At 36.7% G+C, this 11,806-nt stretch overlaps 1 protein-coding gene across 1 annotated transcript; it reads left to right on the forward strand.

The window, feature by feature from the left end:
* On the forward strand, positions 92–2,740 carry LOC107645490 (pentatricopeptide repeat-containing protein At2g41720; the record flags this gene model as incomplete). The annotated part of the gene is given in 5 exon segments (XM_016349526.1): positions 92–281; positions 486–591; positions 1,136–2,245; positions 2,349–2,454; positions 2,536–2,740. Coding segments are annotated over 5 exon segments (1,649 nt in total), but the record flags the coding sequence as incomplete, so codon positions are not given.

Here is an 11,806-nt window from a genome sequence, read left to right on the forward strand (position 1 = left end):
CTCATTAGAGTATTATGATTTTCTCGCTTCATTGAATCGTTTCCAATTGTGCCGTGCTTAACTGCTTCTTATCGATTTTTTTTGTGTTGTTCTTTTTTCTTTTTGTAGGAGTTGACGCAGAGAGGGTCGATTGAACACTGTATCGCAGTGTTCCGGTGGATGAAGAACCAGAAGAACTACTGTGCGCGTAATGATATATACAACATGATGATTAGGTTGCATGCTAGGCATAACCGAACTGACCAGGCGCGTGGATTGTTCTTTGAGATGCAAGAATGGAGGTATGGTACTCTATGCAATGGAGTTAAATCGGCGGAATTCAATGTTTATTAGATGTTATTCGATTTGGTTTGAATGCAAATAGAAATTGTTCTTGGACTAAGTGTTTGTGTTTACTTGCTAGTAACTTTAATTTTGCGAAGGTTGTTGATAATCCTTGTTTTGTTTGGTTTTGTACTTGATTGTTAATTTATTTACTTGTTTAGGTGTAAACCTGATGCTGAGACTTATAATGCTCTTATCAATGCGCATGGTCGAGCTGGACAGTGGCGTTGGGCGATGAATATCATGGATGACATGCTGCGAGCTGCTGTGTGTACTCTGTATTTTTCTTCCCTCAATCTTTAGTGAGTCTGACTTGATGTGAACAACCTTCTTTTTGTATTTATCTTTTGGTATCATATTGTATCTTTTATTTCTTGATGAGCACTCCCGAAGTAGAACCATAAGATATAGTTTTCCATGCGATCTTGGTTGCGACATTGATTCGAGATTCCATTACATATAGATATAGGTTGTATTTATTTAATTTGATGATGGGAAACCTCTTTCTCTCTCCCTGTGCCAGTTGGTTAGTGTGAACCAATAAAGCATATAGGTTTCATTCTGGTCAGTGTTTATTTGCTCTATGTATCATCCACTTTACCCTATACTAGTTGGCGATGGGGTCTTGGAGCAGGTTAGAAATGAGTAATCAATCCTGATGATGGGATATTTGTGATTTTACCAGCCATGCATTAATTTCTTTTAAAGATACTCTGCTGTTGTGACTTAAAATTTAAAAATAAGCACTTTGAAGGTTTGTATCTTAACTGAAATTTTAGTTTGTAACAGACTGACACTTCTATTATTGCAGATTCCACCAAGCCGGTCAACTTATAACAACTTGATAAACGCCTGTGGCTCTAGTGGAAATTGGAAAGAAGCACTTAATGTTTGCAAGAAAATGACAGACAATGGAGTTGGGCCTGATCTTGTTACACACAATATTGTGTTATCTGCATTTAAAAGTGGGGCTCAGTATTCAAAAGCTCTGTCTTATTTTGAACTAATGAAGGGAACTCACATTCGTCCTGACACAACTACCCTTAACATTATTATCCATTGTCTTGTGAAGCTTCAACAATATGACAAAGCCATCGATATTTTCAATTCCATGAGGAGAAATAAGTCTGATTGTCGTCCTGATGTTGTAACTTTTACCAGCATCATACACTTGTATTCTACATGTGGGCAAGTTGAAAATTGCGTGGCTGCATTTAATATGATGCTTGCAGAAGGGCTGAAACCCAACACAATCTCATATAATTCATTAATTGGTGCATATGCTGCTCGCGGGATGGACAAGGAGGCACTTGCGGTTTTCAATGAGATCAAACAAAATGGTTTCTGGCCAGATATTGTGTCCTATACATCTTTGCTTAATGCTTATGGAAGATCACAAAAGCCTCAAAAGGCAAGGGAAATATTTGCAATGATAAAGAAAAACAGATTGAAGCCTAACATTGTTACTTACAATGCACTAATTGATGCCTATGGATCTAATGGTTTGTTGGCGGAGGCAATTGAAATATTGCGTGAGATGGAACAAGATGGAATTTATCCAAATGTTGTCTCAATATGCACTCTCTTGGCTGCCTGTGGGCGGTGCAGTCAGAAGGTGAAGATTGATACAATCCTATCAGCAGCTGAGATGCGAGGCATTAAATTGAATACGGTTGCCTATAATTCAGCTATAGGAGCCTATATGAATGTGGGGAAATATGACAGAGCTGTAGGCTTGTATAAATCTATGAGGAAGAAAAATATAAAACCTGATTCTGTTACTTACACTGTGTTGATAAGTGGTTGTTGTAATATGTCAAAATATAGTGAAGCCCTAGTTTTCATGGAAGAAATGATGCATCTTAGACTAACTTTGTCCAAAGAGGTCTACTCTTCTGCCATATGTGCTTACAGCAAACTGGTAGGGGTTTTGTTAGGACTTAGAATGCCTCTCCTCCGAGTATCAATAAAATTTGAGACTTGTGTATCTTCTCTTTAATATCTTGTATATGGTAATTTTTTAGGGACAAGTCATAGAAGCAGAATCCACATTCAACTTGATGAAATCATCTGGTTGCTATCCTGATGTAGTTGCATACACTGCAATGCTTGATGCATACAATGCAGGAGGTAAAATAAATTTTAACCACTGAATGTTAGGACTGTATTAAGAAATGTATGTCTTAATTTTCAACACTATTTTAATTTCAGAGAATTGGGAAAAGGCATATGCACTCTTTGAAGAAATGGAAGTAAATGGCATCAAGCTAGATACGATTGCATGTGCTGCCCTGATGAGAGCTTTTAATAAAGGTGGTCAACCAGGAAGGGTCCTCAGTCTTGCAGAAAGTATGAGAGAAAAAGATATTCCTTTCAGTGATACCATTTATTTTGAAATGGTATCTGCCTGTAGCATGTAAGTTCAAATTTAAATTTGTCTTTATATCTCCAGTCTCCTCAAATTCCTTTTACTTTTCTAGTTTTCTTTTACTGTGTACTTTCTTGAAGCTTCCTAAAAGGTTCCTCTCTTACTGTAGTGAATCCTGTCTAATGTCTTCACTCTTTTAAGTTTTAACAAACTTTTATGAACTTCATATTCTGAATTAATTGCACACCTCATCCAACATACTCACATTTTGGCATTTTTATTTAGCATATATTATTTCCAGACTCATAACATTATGTTAAAATTTTGATATCACTGGTGGAACTTGAACCAGAAAAGTGCGTTCTTATTATGAAATTCTAAGTTTCCACATTTAGGGGTGTTCATGGATCGGATTGTATCCGCAGATCCGCGGTAAATATCCGCATCCGATCCGCAAATTGATCGGATCCGATCCGATCCGCACCCTTTGCGGATCGGATTGCGGATATCTGCTCTACATCCGCGTATCCGATCCGTGGATCCGCACAATAATAATTAAATATATATATATGTTTAGTATTATATTTACTTGTTTGTATATTTTAGTTAGTAATTATTATTCATATATTGTATTATTTTATTTTTGTTATTTAAAAAGAGTTTGATTAAAAATATTTTAGGAATAAATAAGTTTAAAAGTGTGAAAGAAATATTTTTATTGAATTTTTTACATTGAAATATGATTAAAAAGAGAAGGTTCAATTATGGTATCAAAAAATATTTTAAATTTAATATTATCAAGAAAAAATAAAAAAAATATATAAGGACTAATTGGATTAATTTTTAAAATTTTAGGGATAAAAATGACTTATGTTTGAACTTTCAAGGACTATTTCAGAACAATTTTGATTATTAATTCAATTGTTAACAGTTATCATTTACTCTGAACAGTTTGATTGATTTAATTGTTAGTATCGACAATACCAAATATTCATTTTCATATGCCGGGTTACCACTAAATGAATGACAATATGACACGGTATGTAGCTTATGAAAATTGAATCCATATATATAAAACAAAGGAAGTAGCAAAACAACGTTACTCTTTGTCATCCAAAATAAATTATCCACCCCTCATTGTCTGGTTTTGCGAATTTTTATAAAACATACAAATTAAAAAAGAAGCCATTGGAACAGGGAAAAAAAACCCAGACAAATCTGCTCAGAGAGTAATTCTGTTCTTTCTATTATTGTGTGGAGAAATAAATTAGAGTACTTTTACTGGGGAGGTCTTGAGTATCGTAGATCAAGATGCCATATGATTACATGCAATAATAGTTTGGTCAAAGTTTGAAGTAACGGTCATTTTTCACAAAATTCAGAACTCATTGTGATTTGTGGCTTTATTCCTACACAATGCTAAGTTCCAACTACCGAGCATGTGTTTTACTTTTACAGACATGCTATTTATTTTTTAATCCTTTTCATGATAAAGGAGTCAAAGTGCCAATATGCCTGCATTACAAATACAAGGCATTTCTGTTCAGTCTTGAAAGATTACCATTTGGATGTAACGTTGTTTGGGTGATTATGGATCGACTAATAAAGTTGGTTCACTTTTTATCTATTCGAATGAGTTGTACGTTGGAGGAGCTAGCATGTTTGTACATTAAAGAGATCGTGGGGTTGCATGACGTGCCTACCACTATAATATCCGACAGAGATCCTCATTTCACCTCAAGGTGCTGGGGCTCTTTCCAATGGGCATTTGGAACTCAGTTAAACTTGAGTACTGCGTATCACCCTCAAAGCGATGGTCAATCAGAGAGAACAATCCAAACCCTAGAGGATATGTTGAGGGCTTGTGTTTTGGACCAGCCGACGAGTTGGGATCGGTATATGCCACTAGTAGAGTTTGCGTATAATATCAGCTACCATGCGAGCATCGGAATGACTCCGTATGAGGCTCTGTATGGGAGAAAGTGTCAATCTCCTCTATGTTGGTATGAAGCTGAGACAAAAAGCTTGTTAGGGCCTAAAATGATAGCTGAAACTACTGAACAAATCAAGAAAATCCAAAGCCAGATGCTTGTTGTTCAAAGCCGTCAGAAGAGCTACGCCGATCAGAGGCGGAAACATTTAGAGTTCGAGGAAGGAGGGCATGTGTTTTTGAAGGTTACTCCAACAACCGGAGTGGGTAGAGCAATCAAAACAAAGAAACTAAACCCCCGTTATATTGGTCCGTTTCAAATTCTAAAGAGGATTGGACCGGTAGCTTATTGGATTGCTTTACCGCTGCATTTTTCGAACCTGCACGACGTGTTTCACATGTCGCAGCTTTGGAAGTATACTCTCGATGCAAGTCATGTTCTAGAACCCGAGTCGGTTCAAGTAAAAGAAAATTTGACACTTCCAGTAACCCCGATGAGGATTGACGACACCAGCATCAAACGATTGCGTGGGAAAGAGGTTTCATTAGTTAAAGTAGTTTGAAGTCGGCTTGGTATCGAAGAACACACTTGGAAACTCGAATCTGATATGCGGAAGGACTACCTACATCTTTTTTCAGATAACTGAATCTGAATTTTTTGAAGGCAAAATTTTTAATTAGGTGGGTAGGATGTAAATTCCGTAAAATTAACAAATAATTAGTCAATAAATTAATTTTTAATAAAAGAGACTAGAAAATTGAATTTTAGAGTTTAATGTGGCAGGATCAATTAAAATATGAATTTTGACACTAATTTTAATTTTGGGCCGAACAGGCCAAATTGGACCTGTATTAGGCCCAAGGCCCAACCCAATGACTCTTTAATGAAGGCAACAGCCTTCCCTTCTTCCAATTAAATATAACACACGTTGAAATGAAGGGGAGCTCGAAAACCCTTGCCCCAAATTCAATCCGGAGTTTCGATCACCGCACCGTTTGTGGCCACGCGACCGCAGCGTCGAGCTCTACAAAATCCAGTCCTTGATTAGGTATGGAATCCACTTTTTCCTCCCCAAATTTCGAAATTCAATGTGTAATTATGTTAAATTTTGCTTGATTTCGGTGTTTAGGTTTGAATTAACTTGCGAGTATTGCCGGATTTAGCTCACTTGAGCTGTGGGTAAGGTAAGCACCCTCAAATCTTTGGTATATATGTTAAATTAGTGAACTATATATTCATTGTGGTGATAAATGTGATCTTAGATTGAAATTGGTTGTTGATTGGAGTCAAAGTGAGAATTTGGAAGCATGAGATCAAGTTTTTGGAGGCTGGGTTTCGTTGGTGAGGGGCCGAAGTTGAGGAACTTGTGGTATGGTGAATGCTTGAGGTGTTCCGGGATTAACGAGGAATCGGCCAAGATATGGTTTCGGTTTCTTGTAACTAAAATATAATGTGTTGTGAAAACTTAGGCTATATGACCTAGGATAGGTTGAACCATGTATCGTTGTATATTGTGTTGAATTGAATGTAAATGTGGAATGGTTGAGTTGGTTATTATTAGGCACGAGAAAGTTGATGGTGTTGATGAATATATATATATATGAGTTGTTGATATGAATTATGTTGTTATTGGAAATGAATTATTGTGTGGAAGTGATTATATTTGTGAAATTAGTAAAATTGGTGTAATATAGAGTAGAATTGGTATATTGGAAAATGTTGGGACTTGGTTTGATGTGGTTTGGCAAGTTTTAAAATGGGATGGAATTGTTATGTTGTGAATATTGAGGTTTAGAATTCTTGTGAAATTTTGTCAAAGATTGATTTTTAACGAAACTTCGGCGAGTCATAACTCGGCTTCCGTACCTCCGATTTTTGCCAAATCTGTTTTGAATGAAAATTGGGTCCGAGAAGTTATACGCGTCGGAAGTTTAGTGTGTAAAATTAAAATTCTGCAGCACTTAGCCATTTTTGCCATCCTGCAGAATTTGCGTACACGACCACCTACATGCAACGCAGCCATTCCTTTCGGGTTTGGTGCATCGCGTATGTGAGCAGGGTATGCATACGCGAGAACTGGGTTTTTGAGGGGTTGCGTACACGACCACCTGCATGCGATGCGGCCATTCCTTTCGGGTTTGGTGCCTCGCGTACTCGCGCAAGCCAAAATACACCCCCGTGTATGCGAGACCATCCATGCATACGTGAAGCCTGTTTTCAGAAAAGTGAATTTTATGGTTTAAAACATAATTTGGAACCTCTAAACCTATATTTTTACTCTTTTAGCCCCTAAACCTTAGTTGTAAGTTGAAGGATGAGGTGAAGTTAGGAAGGGGTGGTAACTTGGAGATAAAGAAAGCTTGAGATGAAATGAATTATATATGAGAAGTGCAAATATGTGTTATGTATGTGATGAATATGGCCATTGTGAATTATTATGAATGAGTATGAGTAACTATAAATGAACATGAATTATTATGAGGTTTATGCACTTCTTTATTTGAGATACGAGTTTTTCTGGGTAGATGCAGTGGCTTACCACCACGTGCTCCAAGTTGAGACTCGATATTCTGTTGACCCTACGTCGCAAAATGTGGTCGAGCACTTTAACTCCCTGGAAATTCCCCCAATGAGAGGAATTTATTTATATTTGAGAAAAAGCTATGCATAGACTCTTCCGGATGCACGCACGAGGGACTGTCTAAGGTTTAGCAGCCGGACATATCAGGTTGGTTTGATAACCGACAGATGAGACTCATCAACCATAAGGCAGGCATACATCATATGCATTTGTCTATTTGTTTTGGTTTGCATTCTTGAGTTTGCCAATTTGATATCCATGCTTAACTACTATATGCTTTGTTCTTTGTATTTATAAACTACCTATGTTTTCCTTGTTTATTGTTTGTCTGTGCAACTGAGACACCCATCATCTAGAGAAGGAGTGACGAGGACAGTTCTACCGGTATCCTGGAAGGTTGGACGAAAGGCGGTGAACTTAGGGACTTAGGTTAGAATTGTGATAAAACCAGGAATCCTTAAACTTAGATACCTCGCCTTATTTTATGGTCTTAAATTTTAGTTTTAAGTTTGAATCTTTTGTCAGAAGTTTTAAGATCGCCTTTGGCTTTTCCGCGACATTATATGTTAGTTATGTGGGCACTGTTACCATATTGAGAACCTCTAGTTCTCACCCCATACATATTTTGTAGTTTTTAGATGCAGGGCGTGAGGCACCTCGTTGAGGCATTCTGGAAGTTTCTGAAGCGAAGAACTCTTGCCTTTTGGGATTCTATTTTGGTTCTTGATATATGTGTAGATAATTTATATCTCCATTGTATATATTATGTTTTATCCCTCTTAGAGGTTGATTTGGAGAAACAGGTTCTGTAAACAATATTTTGGGTCTTTTTGGGATTCTTATGTATATATGTAGATATGTTTATATGCTCCGTCCGGTTTTAACTTCGCGAGCCGAGTCAGAAATTTTGTTATCTGTATCTTGGAACTCTCTTGTATATATATGGATTAAGTACGATTTTGATCCCTAAGATAGGGGTTAAAATTTTGTTGTCCCCGGTCTTTTTTCGCTATAAAATGGTCCCAAAGATTTCAATTTTTTTTAAATCATCCTTTGGACGAAAATGCCCTTGCTCTTTCGTCTCCAAAATGCAGAAACAGAAGCAGGCAGAAGCAGAATGCAGAAGCAAAAAGCAAAAGCAGTGAAACAACAACCACTAGAAGAATAACACCAACAACAATGGATAATGAAATCAGAGCAACAACAAAAGCAAAACTAGAAGCAAAAGCAAAAACAGAAACAGAAGCAGCAATGGCGAGGAGCATCAACGACCGAGCGAGGAGGAGGAGTAGAAACGATGAGCGGCGCGCGAGTGGCGGCGGTGGCACTAAACGCGGTCTCCCTCTCCCTTCCGATCTCTTTCTTCTCCCTTGCTCTCTGTCTCCCCCCTCTTCATCCGTGTGTGTGTGGCTGTTTCCCCTTCCCCTTCTTCCCTCCCCCTCCCATTCTCTTTCTTTCCCCCTCCCCCCAATTCTCTTTCTTCCCCTTTCATCGTTCCCTTTCTTTCGTTTTATTTTATAATTTTTTTAATTAGGGGTAATTTGGTAATAAAAATAAAAAATTTGGTAAAAAAGTACGATTTTAAAACAAACTGAAACTTTGGGATTATTTTGTAGCAAAAAAAAGGCCGGGAACGAAAAAATTTTTTAACCCCTACCTTAGGGACCAAAATTATACTTAACCCTATATATATCCATGCTTAGTTTATTCTTATCTTGCTTCGGTCACGTTAACGTTTACGAGAGTGCTGCGCCTTTTCTATTTAACGCTTTTATCTTAATTTTCCTTCAAAGGCTCCTAGATAAAACTTCTTTTTAACTATATTATATATAAGATTTTACTTTTAGAGGTGGTAATACCTCACCACCTCTATTTTATGACTTAAGCATAAGACTCTATGTGGTTGGGTGTTACAGGTGCGATAGCAGTGACAGGGATGAGAAAGCTTGAGGTTCAGTATAGTGACGTTTAGGGAGAAGTGTGCGAGTTTTGGGATGCCAAATGATGTCGTTTGTGGAAGTGAAAAAAAAAAACAAAAAAAAAATTATGATCCAGTCCGAGTCATGTAAATTGATCGGTTCGACCGGATCTAATAATAATTGTGTTTATTGTTATTGTCATAAAAAACCGATTTTATTCTGATTTATTAAAAAATTCAAAAATAACTGGTTCATTAATACGTTCAATAATAACATGACACGTAAGCATCTTTAAAAAAAGAGTGAATACTCAATCCGACTCCTGACAATTACCTCAAAAAGACTATGAGACCCTTAACAAAAATAAATACCCAATTTGGCCCCTGAATTTTATTTTTATGGGACTGATTAGCCTCTATGCTAAAAAAACAAAAAAAAAGTACTAATCAGTCCCATAAAAGTAAAGTTCAGGAATCGGGTTGGGTATTTTTTTTTATTAAGAGTCTCGTTGTCTTTTGAGATCATTGTCAGGGACCGTTTAAGGTTTTTCTCTTAAAAAGAAAACGTTTTATGCGTCTTTACGAGAGTATCCGCCATAAGAGATTCCTTAGAACTGAAACGGATCCTCTCAATTTTTTTTAACAATTGAGGGAGTAAAGTAGTGACGGATCCAGAAAATTTTGATAGTGGGGGCAAAAAAAATACATATATAATAATAATAATAATAATAATTTTTATAATAAAAATATTATGTGTACATAAAAATTAGTTATCAAATTATTTATTAATCATTATGTATTTGTATATAAATATATGTATTGTTTAGGTAGTTATTTTTTATGTAAATATAACATAATTAGTTTTTATAATATCTAATTTTATAAATTAAAACACTAAAATAATCATGTATAAATAGGTAAATATCTGTCTTTTTATATAAGATAATGCTACATATTCATATTTTTTTTGTTAACCAAGTCCAATCAAATTTGTCTATGACAACAAAAATCAGTTATGACTAATATTATTTTAAGTTTTATTATTTAACTTGATTAGACTTAATTAGTTCATAAAAAGACTTGGATGTGTAGTATTTCTTTTACATATATATAAGTAAATACTTAGAGGTAACGACCAAATCAGTACCCGAAAGATTCAAACGCTGACATTTTGGTACCTGACTATTGTTATTGACAAAATGGTACCTGAATGTTTTAAAAATTTGCCAAGCGTGTCCTCGTGCTTGCCGGACCATGGCTCCGGCGAGTAAGATGCTTACGTGTTCATCGGTTTTTGCTGACAAGAGAAGTTTATTTTGAGTTAGAATTTGTAATTAAAAATATTATTCCAAACCCTAATCCCTCCCCCTCCTTCATCGTAGCCCCCTTTCCCTTTCCCTTTCCCTTTCCCTCTCCATCGCAGCCCCCTTCCCTCTCCTTCCCTCTCATATCATCTCATCTCATCTCATCTCATTTCTGCAATAAAAAAGAATAACAATCTAATATCTCAAAATTCCATCCTTTCAAAGCAACTACAAACCAAAACAATAGTGGATCTAGCACTAGAGGAGCTACAATTCCTGAACATCCCAGAAATCTGTTACCTTTTCTTCCTCTTCGCTTTCTCTCTCCTCTCCACCGCCGCCTCCGTCTTTACCGTCGCTTCCCTCTACACCAACAAAGATGTCTCCTTTTCCTCCACCATCTCTGCAATCCCCAAAATCTTCAAGCGTTTGTTCATCACTTACCTCTGGGCCACGCTTTTGATGTTCATCTGTAACTTTGTCTTCGTGATTTTCTTAGTTTTGCTTATTATAGCAATTGATACACAGAACTCGTTTCTGCAGTTTTTCACGGTTATTGTGGGTGTGTTGGTCATTGTGAATTTGGTGGGATTGTTGGTGTAGAACATTTTTTACTGTTTACAAGAGTTACCATCACCAAGAGATTGATGAGAGTGCTTTACATGATCATCTTGGTAAGAAATTTGGGCGTTTGTAGGTGAATTTTTTCTTTTTCTTCTTTTTTTAATGTAATTGATGGAATAGTGTAATACATTTGGAAAGAAACACAAATAGTATTGGTAGATTGTAATTTAAATTGTGATATTGTATTCTATTGTGCATGCTTCTATCTGTGCCTTTATATGATCTGCGATGGGAGGGAGAGAAAACAGGACAGCAATGGAAAGGGAAAGGGAATGGGGCTGCGATAGAGAGAGAAAGGGAAGGGGGAGTGTGTTGGAGGGCTGCAATGGGATGGAGGGGGAGGGGGCTGCGTTGGGTAGGGGAGGGCTGCGATGGGGAGGGAGATGGAGGGGAAGTTTGCGTTGGGAGGGAGGGCTTTGGGTTTGGGGGGTGGTTTGCCATGTCACCAAAATACGGTGGTCATTTCAGCATTGTGTTTGCCGGAGATTTGCTCCGGCGAGCACGAGAACACGCTTGGCAAATTTTTAAAATATTCAGGTACCATTTTGTCAATAACAATAGTCAGGTACCAAAATGTCAGCGTTTGAATCTTTCGGGTACTGATTTGGTCATTACCTCTAAATACTTATTTAAAAATTTACTTCTTATACAATTAGAAGTCAATTCTTATTGAGATTCATAGTTGAAAAAGTTCTTTCAATTAATGTAGTTATAGAAAAAAATTAAAACTAATATAAAAAAAAAGATAAATAACAC

The sequence above is a fragment of the Arachis ipaensis genome, chromosome B06 (genome assembly GCF_000816755.2).
Source record: "Arachis ipaensis cultivar K30076 chromosome B06, Araip1.1, whole genome shotgun sequence".
NCBI lineage: Eukaryota > Viridiplantae > Streptophyta > Magnoliopsida > Fabales > Fabaceae > Arachis > Arachis ipaensis.